Source organism: Musa acuminata, chromosome BXJ2-11 (genome assembly GCF_036884655.1).
Source record: "Musa acuminata AAA Group cultivar baxijiao chromosome BXJ2-11, Cavendish_Baxijiao_AAA, whole genome shotgun sequence".
NCBI classification, from domain to species: Eukaryota; Viridiplantae; Streptophyta; class Magnoliopsida; order Zingiberales; family Musaceae; genus Musa; species Musa acuminata.
In genome coordinates, this window is record NC_088348.1 from 750,471 (window position 1) to 772,114 (window position 21,644).

The window sequence follows — 21,644 nt, forward strand, 5'->3', positions numbered from 1 at the left end:
TACACATTTTAATGTCTATTTTAAATCTTAGTGATACTCCATTATGATTAATATCCATCAATTAGTCATAATATAATTTCATTAAACATTCTTTTATAACAGTCCGCTATATATAGATAGAGAGAGTACCACTGTTAACGGTCAAATAACAGTTGTTGGAAGCGAGAATTAGCAAATGCCCCGTTATACTAGTGTAACGGTCAAATGACCCGTGTTGGATGCAAGAATTAGCAAACCGGTCTCCCCTGCGGCACACCATAGTCTGCTCGACTCGCTCTCTAGCCTCCGAAAGATTCCCATCTCCGCCCCATCTCGGCCGATCCATCGATGGCGACGACAGACTTCGCTTCCTTCTCCGTGCCCCTTCTCTCCACCATCGTCGGCGGCGTCCTTATCCTCCTCTTCTTTGCTGATTACTTCCGCCGCAAGAGAGCTGAGATCTCCACCATCGCTGCCGCCCAATCTCCTCAGCAACCGGACGCCATCAAACCTCCGCCCTCCTCGTCTTCCTCCGCCGTCGCCTCCAAGAAAACGCATCGTCAAAAGCACCATTCCCACTCCTCCACCGATAAGGTCCCTCGAGCTCTCCCCCTCCCTTCTCCTGCCCCCGGTTCTTGGTAAAATTTGTTTTCTTGGTATCGCAGGATCAGAACCGGAAGCACCATCATCTCGATGTCAACACCTTGAAAGGCCACGGCGACTCGGTCACCGCCATCTGCTTTTCCTCGGACGGCCATAGCCTCGCCACCGGTGAGTTCGTCCGCTTTGTATTTGTTCCCTTCGATGAATTCGAGAAACATACTTATAGTTTTTCGGCACTAAAGCCCCGATGCTCATGATTCAAGATTCTCGATTGCAGCCTGCGCGGATGGTGCGATTAGGGTTTTCAGGCTGGATGACGCCTCCAGTAAGAGCTTCAAGTAAGAAGTTCGTGGATTACATTTTTCTGAATTCTAGCTATGCTGGCGATTGCTACAATTTTCTTGATAATTCCAGTTATACCAGTGATTCCCACCATTTTCTTGATCGTTTGGAAATAATATTGTGACCTAGGTTTCTGAGGTTAAACTTGCCAGCTGGGGCTCATCCGACAGCCATTGCATTCTCCGAGGGGTCTTCTTCGGTGGTCGTGGCAGCTCAGATGCTTTCAGGTTCGTCTCTTTTCATGTATGGGGATGTAGGCCCCAAGCCCTCTGCTGAAGGCAAGCAACAGGCAAAGCTTCCCCTTCCTGAGATCAAGTGGGAGCACCAGAAGATCCATGATCAAGGCTCCGTGCTGAATCTTTCTGCAGTTCCTGCAACATATGGTACTGCAGATGGGAGCATAATTATCGCTTCGTGCTCTGAGGGTATGTAATTTTTAAGCTATCAAGATATTCAGTGTCTTGATAAAAACTAATGTTAGCATGCATGATTGGATGACAATGAAGTTAAATTTGCATAACTTGGTGCTTCTAGGTTGAATATATCAATAACAATTCTAGTACTTTTTAGAATAAAATGACTAGTGGATATATCAAGATAATTATTGTATCCTTCGGTGTTTGAGCTAGGTATTATGTATGTTGTCCTTCTTGGCCCATTTATTAGTGAAGGTTTCTTGTTGGTAATATCAGTTTGTAGTAGGTAAGTTGTCAAAATGATGATCATACCTCTTCTCTCCTCTCCTCTCTCCTATCTCACTTATCTGCTTCTCTACTCTCTCTTCTATGTCTCTTATCTGTTTCAGATACCAATCTTTCTTTTCTCTACACTTCCCATTCTCTGCATTTGTGATTGTTTTCTAGCTTCTGTAGCACAATGTTTCTGCTGAATCCTGATTACGAAAATGAGAAGTTTTTATCATCTTACCAACCAATCCAACTTATTTCTGCTCCTTCCCAAAGTTTCCTATGTCAATGAGAAGTCATTGAGCCATCAGGACCCCAGATCTTGAGTGTGCTGACTAATTTCATGGTTTTAGATAATGATTTTTTTTTTTTTTCGCTTCACTGTCTTTGTTGGTCAACTATTCTTGATACACCAACCTATTTTGAAGACATTGCAAAATTCATCAAGTAAAATTTACAAAAGGGTTTTCAAACTTCTTAGTAGTATTGAATATTGATGATCTTTTAAGAAGTACTATCTAAACTGCCCATGATCATGAAAACTCGATAACTAATCTTTAATAAGTTAAATTTCTTAAGACCCGTAACATGATTTACCATTCATGATTGACTCTTGGCATGATGGACCCTTGATTTTTTTTAACTTCATTCAGCAGTTCCTCCATAATCATTCTATTATCTTTTTTCAGATTCATATTGGCTTCATATCCTTGCTTCCATCAAGTTCTCTTTTTTTTTTGTAGATATAGAAAACAATTAATTTGATTTGCTGATGATGTACTTTATTTTTTAAGTTGAGGTACACAATTATCATATTCATGGGATCATCTTAGAGTCTTTCATTGCCTTTACCATGTTTGATGTCGAGAAAATAAGCTCTCATTTGGATTTTTGGTTCTGATACCGTATTCTAGATTTAGCCTTTGTGAAGAGGAGGCATAAATAGCAGTTTTGGAAGTTTATTCTCTTTTGGTGATTGAGTTTATGATTAAGATTGTTATGAAATAATATTCTATCACACTTCAGGGTGTTATTTGATTTTATGACATATTTGTGTTGATTTTAAATACATTATCGAGGCGGTTTTGATAAAATTCAATGACATAGATCATAGAAGGCCTGGGCCATATGTGTGACCTCTTTATCATATTTTGGATTGTTTCTTTATTCTCTCGGGAGGCTTTGTTGTGTAAGTGTGTAATGATGGTGAATGGCCTTTGATTTTAGGGACTAGCATCAAACTTTGGCATGGAAAAAGTGGGAAAGAGCTGGGAACTGTTGATACAAACCAGCTCAAAAACAACATGGCTACATTATCTCCGAATGGACGTTTTCTAGCTGCTGCGGCATTTACTGCTGATGTGAAGGTTTGGTTCTCTTAAATGATTTCTCAAAATAATTTGAGGCACACCATATTTTAATTGTTAAAAACACTTCTCTCCGTTGCCATTCGAGGGTGGGAAACTTTGTGCCCTACACCATGTCCACACTAGTAGAGCTATAGGCAACACTAAGACCTTATTATATATGAATTTTTGTGGATATGTTAGCAGTCGTCATGCAAATCAGCTAGCATGGTTAGTTTTCCCAATTTGAAGAAAAGAAAATTGCAAGATGGTGCTAATGAATGGTAATGTGAATCTTCCAAAAAGTTCATGATATTTTCAACCATAGTACTAGAGTGACTAGAAAAATGTACATGTTATGTTGTAACTGCCAAGTTTGTCCCGTGGCTAACAATTGCCTTTATCAGGCAAAATGTTTCAAATATGTGAGAATCATAGTTAGATGACTAATTTGTTCGAGTTAAAATTCTGTTACACTAGCAAGATGGTATCTCAATACCTCTTATTTATAACAATTGTAGTGCAACAAAATAGTCTTCTCTTGTTAACATTTCATGTTCTTTTTAAGGCAAAGATAGGTACCAGATTATCTATTATATTTCATTAAGATGATGAATAAACATACTATAAGAAAGATAGCAAAGGATTAAAAGGGAAAAAAAAGCTGGTGGTGTTTATAATTATCAGAGGACAATTGATAAGGGTTGACAACTCCATGTATGTTTGTACATACATGATGCTTAATCTCAAATAAAAACAAGATCCTGATTTGGCTGTGGCTTTTGTTCCAATGGGCTGAGTTGTTTGGTGTGGAAGTCGAACTTTGGATAGAAATTAATTAACTCGTCCAATTGTTTGATATGTTTATTAACATATTGTGATCATGATGAATTTAAAACATATGGAGGATCTGGTTGAGGTTGATTTAATATGCAAAAAGCTTTTTAAACATTCCTTGTACACTAAAATTAGCGTAGATCAGATAGAAGACATCAAAATTGGAAGTCCCAGAAGTTCAAGGGAATCAGTGCTGCAGTTATACACCATGTGCTAAGGTTGCTACAATAGGTATATATTGTTCACGAGTCATCAGGCTGCTAAACACATTTGAAGGCTCCTTCTTGCTGATTCTGCAGATGAATAAAGAATAAATTTGTTTACCACATGTGAGTCAATTTATTGTCAAGAATCTTAACACAGTTGATTACCTTTCCCAGATAAAAGGGTACAATAGAGGACATTCTTCACAAGAGGGCTAAGTAGGTCAAAGTTTAGCTTGTTACATCTTGTATAGTAATTTTTACAAACATAATAACAACCAACCATATGATCACAATTATTTCAGTGTGGCTATCTAATCCTTATGCCATCAAGTACCACTGGGGGTAATATCACTAGTCAAGTAAGTGAACCTATAACTCCTTTTTATCATTTTTAATAGAATCCTCTTGGATCTTTCTTTGCCTTTCCTTGCATCACTCATCTAAATTGACTTACCTCATCCAAACCGTAAATTATAGATCTCTGTTGGACTTCCCAAACTTCCTTAAATGATATTGCTTTAATGTATTTTCAATTGGAAATGCTCTAATTATTCATGAATATAAATACTTGTTATTTTTTGTAAGGAAACCCAGATATCCATCACAGCATACTGCCATACTCATATTAATGGCACTGGTAGTTTTGTTATGTTGCTTCCTCATCACCTGGTATTTGATTCAGAAAGCATTGCTTGCCACGCGATGAGATTAGGGATAGTATTCAAGTGAATGGTAGTGACCTTATCAACATGGGTGACTGTTTGGCACTTTGTATCAGAGTGGTGAAATACATGTCTATATTATGTTAAAATAATTGAGCTAACATGTACTTGCAATATCATCAAAACTCTCACAGATAGTTTCTCAAGTTATGAACTATTAAATGCTTTTGATTGTGCTTATTGTTCTGGATGGTACTATGGTATATGCATTCTTATTCTTATAAAAAACTTAGATAATTAAACTATCACCCTTATATTAGCTTGTAATGCAAATTTCTTGTATTAGAGCCAGCATTTCCAACTTTCAATGTGATCTTATTTTGGTTGCTGCTCTATATTTGTCATAGGTTTGGGAGATTGTCTATTCTAAAGATGGGTCTGTGAAGGAGGTCTTGAAAGTTATGCAGCTCAAGGGACACAAGGTGAGGGTTGCTGTAGTTTGAACTTTGAATCTTTAACAACCGCGTCGCTATTTTATTTGCTTTCTCTGAGCATCATAAATTTCCCTATTTTATCTCCTTAATCTCAGTTCCAATTCTTATTTTCCAAATACATATTTAATTTTCATGTAGTTTTCTCATTTTGGTGCACTGCATTAGTAAATAAATAACTTGATTTTCCTTGAAGGTGGTGATTTCTCAGCACAAATATCTTATTTCACCTATAGTTTGGTGGTTCATTTCATTTCATTGTATGTCTTGCTCTTTAAAAATCAGAAATAAAATGCTACAACTTCAATTAAGAAAAAAAAATTCATGCCTATCATGTTCATTGTTATCTCTGATTTCCAGATTGTAGCAAATTGCAGTTTGTGATTTCTCAGTACAAATATCTTTCTTGACCTATAGTTTGTTGGATTCATTTCATTTCATTGTATCTCTAGTTCTTTAGAAATCATAAATAGAATACTACAACTTCGATTAAAAAAAAAGAATTTTCTTCATGTCTACTATGTTAAATGTTATGGCTGGTTTCTAGAGTGCAGTGACTTGCTTGTGCTTCACACATAACTCAGAGCAGATAATCACAGCTTCGAAAGATGGTTCTCTACGAGTCTGGAACATTAACGGTATGTGTAACTGAGACACAATTCCGTATTTTTGTCAAGAAAGAAGCTTCTTATTGAGCATTCCATTTCAGTGAAATTTACTTCGGCTGTTGTTTTTCATCTCAAGCAATTAGTATTTCTGATCTACCTAGCTGGCCTATGTTTTCCTGACTTTCAAATGGAAATTTTGAATTTGTAGTCATTGAATTTCAAGTTTTTTATTCAATTTATTTCATCAAATTTAGAAATTAGAACCATTGACAGGCATGTTCATTGGTCATTTGTGCACTATTATTTGCACCTTCTTATTATATTTCCTGTGACATAAAATTAATTGTTCTTCCTACTAATCATACCCCAGTCTGACCTTGTATTTCTTGTTTGGAAGACTGAACATTTTCTGTTTGCTTGAGATTTCATTATATGTGACATAACCCTTTAATATGTTATGCATTTCATGAGCTTTGCTTGTCCTGTTTTTAGTTTGTTTTTCTGATTTTCTCTCTTTTGCTTCTAATACTTGCCTTCTTTTAGTTCGGTATCATCTTGATGAGGATCCAAAGACCTTGAAGGTGCTTCCAATTCCACTTCATGATTCCAAAGGGGCTGTTTCTAACTATAACCATATTAGTATTTCACCTGATGGAAAAATTTTGGCCACGATTAGTGGATCTACTTTGCAATGGTTGTGTGCTGGGACTGGGAGTGTTTTGGATACAGCTGACAAAGCCCATGAAGGTATGTGATCTAAAACTCTAAATCCATGCCAAAGTATTCTTCTTTTTTGATGATTGATGAGAGCTGCTACAGTGCTTAGTTCGGCTATCTCTTTATTGCAAAGATTCTTCTTTTCTGTGCAGAACTAAAAATTTTTAGATACCTTTGGTCTATTGTTTAGCAGAACAGGAGATTAATGTACCCCTTAGATTGAAAGGAAAATTTTACAAGACACTATAAGGCTAATGTTGATCAGTTGGTTGGAACAGAAAAGTTAATATTAGTGAGATGAATGTATGGAGTTACTAGAAAGGATGGGAAACAGTTTGGTATAGTTCCAAATTTCCAATATAATATAAGACTAGCAACAACTTTTTGACATATTAATAGGAGATCTATAAATATCCAGTTGAACAAGGTGGGTCGACTGAGATTATAGGGAGATATACTGACAGAAAACTATACAAGATTCATGTAGCTGCCATTGAATGGGAACAATGCTAAATGACAATAAAAGATACATTGCAGCTTATTGTTTTTGTTCACTTCTTCAGTATGTGGTTTATTAATTTTCTTGTGTTTAGAAACAAAAAAATAATGTTTCAAATATCTTCTGAAGATTATATTAAGCTGAAAGGGCACTTGACAGTCATACAACAATTTTGATGCCACCATCCATTTTTATCATCCTGTGTCAATTTGGGCAATTTTTTTCTCTGGTTTCTTATGGATAATAAATCTGTTATTGAAAGTTTAGGTTTAGAAGTTGCAAATGATAGTTATTTATAATTTAGTGCTTTTCAGGCATGTCTTTTGTATAGACATTTTGGTTTACTACCCATAAAGCCAGTTCAATAAATCTGGGGAGTAAGTTTCACTAGAAAATTCTTTTAGTTATCGATAGAAAGTTTGAACCCATGAGGGTCCTAAACATGTTCTAAAAATTGATCATGAAGATTGCAAGTAATATACTGCACAGACAGTCCACTGATGCTGATTTATTTTCTGCTACATTAAGTCTTCCACTGTAGCTGGATGATTTCGTTCAATGGCATCTTTTTACGACCGCTTATCGGAATGAACTGCTGTTTGCTGGTGCTTTTGCTTGAAGATCCCTTTAAGGTTATTGTCCATCAATAATGGATGTGAAATATCTTAGTTTATAATTGCCCAATAGTGTGACCTTTTTGGTCCTCCAATCATTTAGTTTGTTGATTAAAATACTTCAAAGAATTTGTAAATGAAATTTGCTTCTCACTGTATCTTGCTCTTTTCCTTATACTAGGACCTTTCAGTCATCATTATGACAGGAAAAAAATTGCTTATGTACTTATCTCTAGATGTTAGGGATTCTTAGAGATAAATGGTTGTCCCTTGTCCTTTAGCAGAAACTATATTATTGCTCCCAAGATCTTGCTAACTAGAACTTTGAAATGGCACTATTGAAGCAATATACACTAAAATATTCTGATAGTATTACTACCCATTTCTTGTGAGACTTCAGTTTCTGTAGGCATGGCATGATGAAGCATGGTAATTGACTTGGTGATATTGTCATTCCTCAGTGTTTTATATAACATTGGGTCTTATCATATGCTACCTTCTTAAAACAATGTGCTAATGTCTCTTTCCCTCAGGTGACATTACTGGGATTGCCTGGGCTCCTCAATCAGTTCCAGTCGGTAAGAATCCTTTCTCCTACTTCATGTGTTTCATGATCTTCCTATCCTAATATATACAGGTGCTTAGATTATGCTTATTGATGAAATCAATCTTGTCAGCTTGCAAAGTAGGGCATTCAATTTTGCATAAAATTAGCAGCAGCTTTGATGCCCTACTGTATCTTTCACCAATTGTATGTATCTGCAAGTCTAGAACCCGACAGCCTTGCATCTGGCTAGACCTCTTGGTTTGCACAGGCTTTTACAGTATAACTCAGTTTCTTGTTGAACTTGGTCATCAAAGCATGACATTAGTCCTAATATACCTCTGCATGTGTGCATGGGGTGCCAGTTTATCAGGTTGATCATTTACTTATTTGTTCATGATCTTTCATTGTTTTTGCATAAATTTTTCAGGTGGTGCACCTACCATGGTTTTAGCTACAGCTGGTGCTGACAAAAAGGTCAAACTATGGTTAGCTCCAGAAAGTAATCCTTCTCGATAAGGTTTACAAGCAAGTTTATTCAGGAGATTTCCAACCAGTTTTGCTGCTGATGCTGTTGAAATGCTTCAGAACTTTTGGCCAGCTTCATGATGACAATTTTAGAGATGATGACCAGCAGTGCACACAGAAAAAATATAGACAGAAAACATCTAAATCTTCTGAAGAGATCTTATTGCTATCAGCCTGTGACTTGCGGTGTCAATTTTCTTTTCTTGTTTCAGACGTCGTGACATAGTTTAGTCGGTCAACAGGAGGTCTGCTAGTTTTTTTCTTCAATAAATTTTGAGTTTTCTTTTTAAGTTTGTCCGTGCATGGAACACGCATGTTGATCTTGCTTGTATCCGCTATATATGTTTCATGTTGAGGTTCTAGTTTGGTTAATTCTCAACTAGCAACTAGTTGGACTTGATTCATTGATTAATAATGTTCTATGATGGTTTAGGTGTGTTGCCACAGAGAAGGGAACGGAGTTGTAGTGTGTTTTCTCATCGAGGTTTCTCGCTTGGTATGAATCATACGTATCATAGACCCATTCATCTCTTACTGTGCTATTACGATAGTTCCGTGGCATCCGCATGAAACATGCAGCTCTCTCTAGATTTAGTTTGTAGTTTGTACTGGTTTAAACGAGCTGACGCAATTTGTCCTTGCAATGATACAACCAGGTGAGGAGGGGATGAAACATGATGCTGAAGAATTTCTCAGGTAATTTCTCTTCTAATATACATGTTATCAACAATAAGAAATAGCTACATGACATTACTTTGAATGCTTACAGAATTTATCCCTGTGCTACTTGCACAACGCATTCCCACCGATGCCAACACTCGAAGTGACACCGGAGACAGTTGGTCCAGGCAAGCATGTTTGGTTGGTTAGGTTGTGAAAGAGCGCTGTCGCCGTCCAGTTGGTTCACTAATAAAGGTGTAGGTTATAGTATCTCCTCCTCCTCGTTGACGTGGGGTGCTAACATGACAAACTGACAAGAGAGGTTCGTTGGAGGATTGGTTCGTCGGAGGTGGTCTGGCCTTGGAACAAAGAGGTCGGGTAGAGGAGCAAGGGTCTCCCTTGATGCAGGGTCATCTCCTGGCCATCGACAGTCTGCATAATAGATCTACGCTGTGGGCTTTCCAACTCAACCCTTTCGATGCTTAAGTCAACGCAAAGCGGAGGGAGAGAAAGATAATAGTATGAGCTGTGTAAATGAGAGAGTAGAGTGGTTATTGCCTACTTAGCCCCCAACTCGGCTTGGGGCATAGCTTTTATACTTGGGCGTCGAGTGATCTAGTCGTGCGTTAGCCTTGGGCCCCCTTACTCTGAACTACGAAGGAGCCTTGGGCCCCCTTACTCTGAATTGCGAAGGCCTTTATGAGGGTGGCTTGTTATTAGTCAGTAATTTAGAAGTGTCTAGAGAAGTTGAGTCATACTGTCATTAATTATCGTTGGTTCCTATGGCTTTATTGTTTGTTAAGTGAGAGATAGACTCGTCATGGGGTTCGACTTGATTGCTTTTAAGCGGGAGGTTGGACCTATCATAGGGTTTGGCTCAACCACCATAGCTAGTTTTCTGGCCAAGGTGCACGACTTGGGTCTTTTGGCCAAGATGCATGGCTTAAGAGTGGGTTTGCTTGGCCGAGGTGCACGGCTTAGGAGCGGGTTTGCTTGGTTGAGGTGTAGGCCTCGGGTCTTCTTGCTAAGGTACACAGGTCGAGAGCATGTTTGCTTGGCCAAAGTATAGGCCTCGGGTCTTTTTACCAAGGTGCATGACTCGGGAGCGGGTTTGCTCGGCTGAGGTGCAAGCCTTGGGTCTTCTTATTGAGATGCACAACTTAGGAGCAAGCTTGCTTGGCCGAGGTGTAGGCCTCAAGTCTTCGTGCCAAGGTGCATGGCTCGAGAGCAAGTTTACTTGACCGAGATACAAGCCTTAGGGGACTGGGAAAAACTAACTCAAGCATCGGATAGATCAAGCCAGAACTCTCCCCCCAACATTGATCTATTGCGCAGAGACACATGACCAGAAGTCCTCGCGGATCTACTAGAAAATACCCTAGGAGGCAACGATCATGATTCTTCATTCTTTTTTTTGTAAAGCCTTCCTTCGTAGTAACCAGATAAATGACCTTATACTATCACGATCGAACTAAACCGTGCGCTTTTCGAGTCGCAACATCAAGAATCACAACACTATCTTTGTCAATCCACAAGGTTGGCTATAGTTGATGAACCAGGGCCAAAGGCTAATTAATAGTCTGCAATCGCGCTGAGAAGATTACAGTCGTGGGTATCATAGTTTCTCATTACAGTTTGTTAGACCTAATTTTTGCTTTTAGGTAATCGTCATTAATTACATCGTTTGTGTAATGGAAAGTATCTGCAAAATAGTAAGATAATTGTCTTCCTGTTTGTTCTTGCGATGGATAGTATTGAAGTCACATCGTTTATGGTCCCCCGAGAAGCTCCACATTTGAACTATGAGGCACGTTCTCATGACTTATGACTGGACTGCAGAGCCTGTCATTCTCGCCACTGGTGAGTTGTTCCATTGAACTAAGTTGGTGAGATGAGCTCCCAAAACATACTTTAATGGAGTAGCAGGTGGATCTTGGTGGGGGGAAACCCAGAAGGTGCAGGTGAGATCCTCTTCGAGTAAGAAAGCTAAGTAGAGAGCAAACAGGTTGAAACACCCCCCAACATTAGTGCTAACATCAAGTTGTTTTCTTGTGTACAATGACTATACATATAAATAGTCACACCCTTTCTTCCACAATAGCTGGCAGCTGAAGTTTCCACCACCACCACCACCACCTACCTGTCAAATAGCCATCACAAGCCCCAATTCAAACCCTACCAACACCCTAAAAGCCCCCAACCTTTTCTCTCTTTTTCTTTGTGGGGCTGTTTCTACCAACCATTCTACTCTTTCTTCTCTTCTACATTCTCAGCTATCCCCTATCCACGACAATGGCAATTCAATGAGAGGGGGGTGCGGTTGATGTGGGGACCTATGATCTCCACTGTGGAGCAGCAATCTGATGTCCTTTCCTTCTCCGATGCCCCCATTTCTTTTATGTGCAGACTCATGTCCAGATCAGACATACTACGCGGCGAGAACACATGCAAACCCCCTACGTGCTATGGGCTCCCTGCAAAGAGCAGGATCTGATGAGGCCCAGGTTGTAGAGGTTCCTCTTCACTATGCTCCCAAGGTAGAACAAGCCAACCCCACCACCACCACCATTGGCTACTCTGTCCTCCTCGGTGGTGGGCCACTTCTGGTGGCACCACGGCCGTCGCTCCTCATTCAATTTTAGGCTCTCCACGCCGACACGTTCCGTGATAGCGTCGACCGTCCTCTGGTCGACGGCGTGGCCGGCCGTGTCGGCCACGTAGAACACGTCCATGGCAATTCCGGCCTTGGTGGTCACCTCCGCTCTCGTCACGGATAGCCCGTGCTCGCGGAACGTCTGCGTCACGTCCGCGAGCAGGCCTCTTCGATCCGCTGTGCACAACTCCAGCATCGCTCCCTGCAGAAACAAGTATAGCATGCGCAACATGAGCACCAATTCGGACAAACCTGCTTCACATTTGATCCTAAAAGAAACGTACTTCGCATGCTCTGCGATCAATGGCGGCTTGCAAGCACTGGATCACTCGCTGTCGCTCCGCTTCCGAACTGATCGGAGTTCCGTCCAAATGCCTTATGTAGAACTCCTGGATTGATCGATTCAAAGAAAGAAAGAGATGGTTTGAGCACAAAGATCGATACAAAATGGAGGCCTTGACGGAAAATTCTGACGGATTTTACCTGGCGAGCCCTGTCGCCGTCGGTGTCGATGATGCCGTGGAAGACGACGTACTCCATGTCCGTCAACGTGCATATCACGTCGAAAAGGAGCTTCGGCTGGTCGCGGCACTCGACGTTGACGATGGAGTACCCGCGGTTCACCCAGTTCTGCACCGAGACCACCGACCGCGGCGGCGTAGAGACGCCGGGGGTGGTCTGCTCGTAGTCGCGGTCGGCGAACATCAGCTGGTGCATCCGGCGGTCGGAATGGGCCGCCGAGGCGGACGACGACGCCACCGCGGTGGCGTTCCTCGCGCCGCGGACGGCGTGGTCGCCCCTGAGGACGTTCCCGAGTCGCGCCTCGACGCGACGGGCGCGGAGCGTGGCGTCGGCGTCGGTGGGCGAGCCGGGGCGGCCCTCCCTGACGGTGATGAGGGACGCGACGCGGCCGTTGTGGGTCCACACCTTGGCCGCCACCACGTCGCACTCGACGTCGCGGAGCACGGCGAAGACCTCGGAGAGGAGGCCCGGCCGGTCGGCGCCGGCGAGTTCGAAAGTCGTGAGGCCGTGGACTTCGAGGCCGGCAGGCTCCGTAAGGAGAGCGGGGGGCTGTGTGTCGTCACCGGGGCGGGAGGCGCACAGGGAGCGCTCGAGGTGGGAGGTAAGGGATCGGTCGGCGAGCTTGCGGCCACAGCGGTCGGTGACGTGGAAGACGTTCATGAACCAGCGGCCGTCGGAGGAGATGTAGGCCTTGCGGACGGCTAGGTCGAGGTCGGCGAGGACGCGCACGGCCTCCAACAGGATGCCGTGCTCCCGAGCGCTGTCCACCTTCACCAGCGTCGCTGTGGGGCACACGGCATTGTCCACCACCACTCTGCTCGCCACGGCAACAACCGCCAATCACACAGCGGAATTAAACTGGTAAAGGTGACCAACTCGGAAACACTAGGAACAGAGAACAGCGTCGAATTCGACACGAAGAACAAGACAAACCCAAGCAAAGGCAGGCAGCCAAAGAGGCCAACACTTACGGAAGGAAGAATTGAAGAAGACAACCACCAGATCAAGATGAAACAGAGCAAGAACATATAGATCACAGAGACAGAGAGAGGACTCGCCTGGGGGTGTTCATTCGGATGACCAACTTGTCATACTCGTCCAAAGACGCCGCTAACTCCTCCATCCTTCCTCCTCCCTGGATCGACTACAAACTCAACAACACACCACACAAGTCGGCACAAACTATGTATCTTATAATGCAAAGCGGGACCAAAGCAGGCGATATCAACAAGAAGAAACCTCGTAAGGAATCAGAGGCAAAGAAGTCGCCGGCCCGTTCCCCTCTCTCAGTATCCTCTGTTCCATGGGATGCCTCGTTACCATATATCGGAACTCGGTCCCAAGATGTCTTGTCCCCAGAGAGAGGGAGAGGAGCCATCAAAAGGGCTTGTGCGTCGGGCTCGGGACTCCTCGACCTACTCGCCAAATCCTAACCCGACCGGGCCAACTAACCACCTTCCGGCGCCTCCGACCCTCTTCCCTCCCGCTCACAACATACGCACGTGGGCGGGTGGGCCCAACAACCCTTTCCTTCCGCCGCACGCTATAATTATGCCCACCTTCCTCCTTCATTAACTAACTAACTAAACCACCTGTTCTTCTCGTCCTCCGCGGCCGCTGCCGATGCCATTGCCGCCCGACCTCCTTCCCCCACCTTCGAGTCGCTCTCTCTGTTTAACAAGCTTTAATGGTCGTGATGATCAGGATGATGATGAGAGGAGCTCCTGCGATGCCGCCACGCGTCCCTTCGCGGACAATTAATGGCGTTTTTGTTGGAGGACCAAACCCATGCCGCGTTACACGGCGTGGGATGGACGGTTGATGGACCGGTGCCCGTAACGTACGGCTCTGACGACGCGACGCGTCGCGGCGTGGCTCGGCCTCCAGAGGCACAAACCACGTGTCGACCAGGGGGCGCTGCCGTCATGTGGCGCCGTCAGAGATGTAAGATCGATTCATTAGAAGAACTTAAGATAATTGGGTTGATCTCTTCGCAGGTGACACGACTGCATCGAACTCGACCACATTCAATTCCCTTCATACTCCACTAACATTTTTGCTTCTTGGGTGGAGCAGGCTGTGGGTAGCACCTTCGAAAGGAACCCATCAATGCCACCCTACCCGAAAGACAAGATCTCATCCAATGGGATCCCAACTCTGTATCGAATCCAATTAAAAGATACTTGAGAATCCTATTTATGTATTGAGTTTGAACTTTGACGATGAAGACCATCCGATGTTGCTTAATCAACATCATGTGACCAAGTGAATGATTTCTTGGTCGTAGATACATTCCATCGAACATGTTGTCTTTATCCCAAAGACAGGAGGACGGAGCAACCATGATGGAAATGGGAAGATGGCAGAAAACAATAGCAACAAAAGTGCGCATACCTTTGGATGCTGTCGATCTTCATGAGATGTACTGACAAGGGATTCAGAGATGATGCTGCAGCTGTAGCTGCAGCGAAGCTAGCTAGACGATATAAACCAAACGAATCGAGAGAGCAGAAGCCAAAAACCTGGACATGAGGATGAGGGCGTGGAAGCTTCGGAGATGTTGCAGCAGCTTTATACATTGCTTCGTCGGGTTCTCCAATTGAGAATGATTGGCTGCTGCTCCTCATTTGACAGGAAATAACCAGGAAACATGCAGTCGATCAACAACTGCACACAAGGACAAGATTTTTCATTTCAATTCATAATATAAGTTGTGTCTTTAACAAGGGATGACAATCCAACCTACATCGAGTACCAGTTCTTTAGAGTTTGGTCCATAAGATACGGGATACATTGCATAATTCCCCTAAAAAAGAAAAAGAAAGGGTTATGAAAACAATCAAGTCATACTTTGGTCCCTATGTTTGCTTCAGCAACAACAACCATTTGATGATGAGCAAAGATACTGCAGTGATCTGAAAATAAACCAAAACCAGCACCACCAGCTGATGATGCTTCTTTTGATTTTTTTGGAGGGGATAGGTCAGCAATTACCCTAGAGAGAGCTGCATCAATTCCTACCTTGTCATGCACTCTTTTATGTGGGGCCTTCGTTTTCTTTTACCTTTTCATGTGTCATTCATTGGAGCATGGTCAGATATACCTTCCCACGAAACACACCTTTTTTCCATTTGCAAGAGATAGTGCCTATTTGTGGCAGCTCTCACTCCTTGGGAGATCTTATTGGCATCAAACTTCATACTGTGATCTCGACCATGATTGTGATGTCACCTTCACCAACAAGTTGAATGATCTAACTTCACCTTGTCCGTCCTCAACAAGCTTTCTTAAAGCAACCTCATCACCACGAGCAAAGTTAGATATTGTACAATTGATAAGGCTTTCTTGAAGAATCTTATCACTCACTACGAGTAATTTTTGATATAGTACAATTGACAGATAAGAAAAAGATATACTGAGCACATAACCATATGTGGCTAACTGGCCGATCAGATCATCGTATCTCACATTATATAGGATCAATCGATTAGTCAAATCAGACCAAACCTAAAAGGATATTGATTAGCAAGCATCATTCTATCGACACCTCTATGCATAAAAAGCTTGGCCGCACCTGTAGAAGCTTTTCCGATTCCTTGCATTTGAATGCCCCATGAACTGGTCTCACCAGTCAAGCCACCGGTGCAAGAGTTGCAACTTTACAACGTACTCCGCCCATTTATATAACCTGCCATGAGACAGACAATTATCATTTTATCAGAGTCATAGTCAAGGCAGACAAAATCCAATTGAGCATGTACAGTATAAGCTTAATATCTGACACAAAATTCAAATCCTTGTTTCGAAAATCAATTCATTTTGAGAAGGGTTCCTACAGACTATACTCCAAATCAATGCATCTAGTCCTAAGCCTCACTTTGTTGAGCCAGTACAGCACATGACTACAAAATCTCAAGTAAATTACTCAAACAGTAATTTAACCTTAACTTGAGACATCCAAGAATGCTTCACAAATAACTTTTGTCCTTCCCAGCATTAGGGGAGATCTATGCCGGGTTCCTGCAGAGTCTACTCCAGATCAATTCATCTAGTCCTCAGCTTCACTCTGTTGAGTCTGTACAGCACATGACCGCGAAATGTAAATAAGTAAAAAAAATTTGAACTGTAATTTAACCATATCCTTAGATATCCAAGAATGCCTCACAAATAGTTGTCCTTCCCAGCATTAGGTGGTGCTCGTCAGCCAGACTAAAATTGCCAAGAACCAATGAAATAAAATAATAATCAGAAGCCTCACAGAGGTAACCCATGAAAAACGAAATGGTTGCAGTTCCGAACCAGCTTTTGCATGTTCAGCAACTAAGTACCGCTTATAATTGCAAAATCCTTGACCCTGTTCCACAATGAAAACCAAGTGAAATATCCATTATGAAAAGTGAAATTAATGAAAAATTTCAACAAATAGCAGAGAAGCCAGATACTGCAAACTAATACATCCCAAGCTCATAAAATGTCCTACATAAAGGGGGAAGGTACTTCAACCAATCTTTCACGAAGGACCACACAAACCCTCATACACCAAACCAACATGTACAAGTTATACTAACAAAGATCACAAATATGTGCATGACCCAGACAAGCATCACTCTTTGTGTAACAGAACAGTAATAGGATTCACCTTGAAAGGATAGTCTCCACATCCAAAAGCACATGATTTTGTAGAATGGAAAGAGCATCATTCTTGCTGCCAGATTAGGTCATGTTCTGCTGTGGCCCTGGGGCAGTAACCTTGAACAATTTATTCAAACCTCCCATATGCTGCCATTGTAGAAGAAATTATACCACTACTACCTATCATTTACAAGCTTGAGACAAAAAAAGGCAAAATCATTATCTTCATTGGACACTTCTTAACACAATTTACCTAATAAGTGGAAGCCCCTTCCAGATCCACAAGGGAGAAAAATATTCTATGTGAGTAATAGAGTTCAAAAAACTGAAATCTGACCACCAGAAAACAAGCATCCAGACACAATGGCATTAGTTCTTAACTGAAACCCACCAGCAAGGTTTGAATTTTATCATGTGTTGCTTACAGGAAAACCACAGTGAAACCAAGGCTCCCTTCTAAGGATAGCAGGTCCCATTCCATGAGATGGACCTAATGATATTTGTTGTTGCATATGATACAACCAAGTCAGTCACAATTCTCAATGTTATCCAGCGGAATTATTATTGGTCAATAAGAATAAACATAATCAATAAATGGGACAAGCCATCTGCTGAAGATCTGCAAGTGAAATGTTGATTAAGTTGTTAACTGCTATTATAAGGCACTGTATTTTTCAATACATTATCGAGATTTCTTCCTTCTAATATGGGGGGAACCTAAAATCACATACAGATTGTAGGGCATTTAGCAGCATCAGATATAAAATAAAATATGATAGGGTTCTCACATAGATCTTCATAAAGTCATGGAATAACGGTGTAGGCATTGCAGAGGATTATTGTAAAACACCTACCTGCTTTGATATCAGTTTAAAGGATATGTCCCTGCTATTAAGGTACACTTAGATGAAAAGTAGAATTGGTCGCCCAAATGTATAAGAAAAACAGAGAGTTCAGTTATTAAACTATCATAAAATTGCAACAATAAAATAATCAATACCAAGATGTAGCCCTTAAGGGCTTACAGTATTCCATATACATTGTAAAATAAGATAACTTTGGATCATATAAAGACACCAATAAAATTCTCTTAACATGAACCATTTATAAACTCTCCCATTGGTATCTATAACAAAAACATAATTCAAAAATAAGTATACAACCTAAGGTATGACTCTAAACTCCATCTAAAATAGTGACTGTATATATGAATGGCCATACATCCAAACATAAAAGAAAAACAAACAAACAGCCCTTGCCTGGGGCTAGAAGGGAGGGTTTTGGGATAGTTTAGTCTCCCGCCACTAAATTAACACCATGTTGTTATATCTGCATAAATATCAATAATGTTAATCAATAATTTATAATAGGCACATTCAGCCTCATAACTGGCTCATTGAGATAATTCTAACCATAATTACCAAACCTCCACTGGACATCAGACCAACCTAACCTCAGGTCACCAGTTCACTGGTTGGACCAGTGGATCTAGCAATAAAATATGTTTGTATAAAAAATAATAAAATATTTATTTTATAACAAAAATATAGTTGTGAAGTGCCTCTTTGTTATAGAATGAATTTGATTAATCTGGTTATTAAAAGATAGAAATATCAACTCCAATAAGCTGGACACTAAAAGGCAGGTCAGGCTGTCAGCAACAGCGTGAAGTTAGGTGATAAGAGAAGAAAAAAGAATGATAGAAAGGGAGTGGCATCAGAAAGTACAACAGCAAAAGTGAGAGAAATTGAAGTAATGAGAGAGACAAATGAAGGGTGAAAGCTAAAGAATAGAGGATGACAATAAAAGAGAAAAAAAAACAAGAGAGGATGGTAATAAGGAGAGAAGAGAGGATGATAGAAGGGGCAATTAAAAAGAGAGGTCTGGTTTGTGTATATTAAAGTTGACCCGTATGGGTTGTTCTGTAAACTCAACTTTACAAGGTGCTCCTCAGGAACATCATGTCCTCAATTTGTTTGCAATGTGTACTTATGTTGTTCTTAACTGCCAGTAGGTGCAAACTTAGCCATTTATGCAATCATATGTTTTCTGTTTGTTCGGCATCACACCGGACATATTTGACCAAATCTAAGCTTAAAGTAGATGCATTAGATAGTGTACTCATCTCAATATAAATAATTAGCATTCGTCAAACATACGTCAACTATAAGCCAATTTTAAGTTATAATAATCGTTAGCCCTATGTGTTCGTAACAGATGGATTCAGTATATATACTCAAACTCAAGTTTCAAGGTATATCTTATTTTAAGACAACATTGTTTGTTATTGAGAGGCTGAGATTATATAAGAGATAAAAATCTTATTAAAGATACAAGGAGACAAACTTTAGAACACTTTACAATAAATCAGACCAAGACCAAATATATTAAAACAACTGGCACCATGATCATAGGAAAAGATGGTGCAATCAAGGTAGATAAATTCAATTTTTCAACAGAAATCTTGCATCTTCTTGTCAATCAACAACATATTGAGATCAAAGAAGATACTGCTGAATTAAATCCGGTAGTTAAAATTAAATGGTACATCGGAAGTGTGATGTCACCATGCTGTTAACTATTGCTTCACAAATTGGAAGAAATTATTCAAAAGACAGAAACAAGATCAATTATGTTTTATTGAACAAAGTGTTGGGCAACCGGAAACATATATGGAAAGATAGTGTAACAAAAATAAGCTGTCAACGTGGATATCGAATTACAGATAAAAGTAACATTCATTTTTAAAAAAGTGAAGATTGTAAAATATAGCCTGGACGCGCCAAAAGAAAGCAAAAAATGCTCAGCAAAGCTAACTAATTCAATTTAGAAGACTAACGCCAAGGTAGAGGAAGCCTAAAAAGAGTGGGTTAGAAGTGGTACAAAAAAAAATGATGCCTTTTGAGTTATTTTGTACCATAAGCTTACATAAAGCTCATTGGTCGAGAAAATTTTTTGTGGAAAAATATATTTTGCTTGTTATCATGTTCCTTTTTTTAATGGACTTTGAAATATATTGTTATTGTTCTCCTTGTAGAGTTTGCAATCTTTAGCCCATAACAAGAGAATAAGTCTTCATGAATAGGAAGAATACTAAACTGACATTCTGGATTATTTATAAATTAAGTATAATGTTTTCTCCTTTTCTATGGTGGATTCCACAACTTCAATCCTGTTAGAATAATTTCATGTTCAGACTTCATGGGTCCAACTTGACACAAGCCAACGTGTTACAAGACCCAATCTTAGTGTTAAGTTTTACAAATGAAATGAAAAAAGCATCATGTTTAAGCAAGTTAAGAAACATTGCGTGAATGCAATAAGATAAACAGACATGACATCAGTACCTAACAAAGTGCTTACTGCTACGCTATGTGGTATCCCATCATTCAAGAGACAATACCAATTGACGTTTCTGGTCTGAACAAGCTTCGAGGGCACAATGAAACCAACACAAAGAAACACTAACCATGAATCTGAGCATGCCAAGTTTTCTAAAGGCATAATCAAACCAATATAAAAGGCATGATGCAAGTAAGGATTGTGTTTGTTGGCATGAGTCAGCACATGTTGTGCCAAAAGGATATTAGCATGTCTATGTTGAATTACAACTGAGTGCTGACACAAGGCTAAGCAAATTTTTTGGCAAAAGTTGGCTGATATATAAGCATACATATACAACCAGCAAAGATCAGTACTGAGCTACGCCAGAAAGGTGTTGCTGTCATTGTGCTAAAAGGATATTGACATCATACCATGCCAAAAAGGTATCAGCATGCCCATATGCCATGATATGACAATTCTTGGATACAACTAGCAGAGGAAAGTGTGAAACTAAAGAGATAAATCTGGGTAACAAATATGACCTCGAGATTGATCTCAATAAGGTGATGTGCACAGCATGGATAATGCATGCAATCATGTGTACCATAATTGGCCTGTAGCTGTGGCACATGACTCGACATGCCTGCATTGGTTGCCATTGCACACAACACCTTGATCCTAGCTCACAAAAATATAAGATAAATATCAGAAGAAAGTACCCGAAATTGATGGATCCTACTTCTTTTTGAATTGAACAAGACAACGTATAGAGAAGTACCATGGAAGTTAAACTAAACAGAAGCCTGCAACATCAGAAAACAAATTGATACGAATTAGGGCATCGTAAAAGAATCTGCCACACAACAAGTGGCTGAGTTTTTTTAAAAACACACATGACAACTGGAAAAATATAAAAATGTGAATGACAGAATATTTGATGAAAGAATCAAAGGAGCATCCTAGTTACCTTTAGAATTGTATTCCAAAAATCACTATTACAGGTTGTCCGAATGCTTAGATAAAGCAACCAGTAGATGTCCACAACATTTAGGACCACAAACTAAACCAATTTCCACACTTATCTACATGACTAAGATTTCGTTGAAAACCATGCAGTCAAGAAATTGATATTATGACAATCAAATGCCATTCTGGACTTGTTATGATAGTAATTTGGATATGACATAAAGC

General features: G+C 40.6%; 2 protein-coding genes across 2 annotated transcripts; one reads left to right on the forward strand and one right to left on the reverse strand.

Annotated features, from left to right (window-relative positions):
• Nucleotides 1-218: 218 nt before the first annotated feature.
• Nucleotides 219-9,034, forward strand: LOC103970097 (uncharacterized). Its single transcript, XM_065133846.1, has 10 exons — nucleotides 219-573; nucleotides 645-750; nucleotides 860-920; nucleotides 1,054-1,349; nucleotides 2,838-2,977; nucleotides 5,069-5,143; nucleotides 5,700-5,790; nucleotides 6,304-6,507; nucleotides 8,124-8,168; nucleotides 8,565-9,034. The coding sequence occupies exons 1-10, from the start codon at nucleotides 328-330 to the stop codon at nucleotides 8,651-8,653; spliced, it is 1,353 nt and encodes a 450-aa protein (XP_064989918.1). The 5' UTR covers nucleotides 219-327; the 3' UTR covers nucleotides 8,654-9,034.
• Nucleotides 9,035-10,762: 1,728 nt separating this feature from the next.
• LOC135627680 (ACT domain-containing protein ACR8-like) lies at nucleotides 10,763-21,501 on the reverse strand. Its single transcript, XM_065133845.1, has 9 exons — nucleotides 17,137-21,501; nucleotides 16,663-16,851; nucleotides 16,440-16,572; nucleotides 15,244-16,185; nucleotides 13,737-15,164; nucleotides 13,556-13,641; nucleotides 12,459-13,311; nucleotides 12,260-12,364; nucleotides 10,763-12,177 (listed from the first exon to the last, which is right to left on the reverse strand). The coding sequence occupies exons 5-9, from the start codon at nucleotides 13,818-13,820 to the stop codon at nucleotides 11,779-11,781; spliced, it is 1,527 nt and encodes a 508-aa protein (XP_064989917.1). The 5' UTR covers nucleotides 13,821-15,164; nucleotides 15,244-16,185; nucleotides 16,440-16,572; nucleotides 16,663-16,851; nucleotides 17,137-21,501; the 3' UTR covers nucleotides 10,763-11,778.
• Between the last annotated feature and the right edge of the window lie 143 nt (nucleotides 21,502-21,644).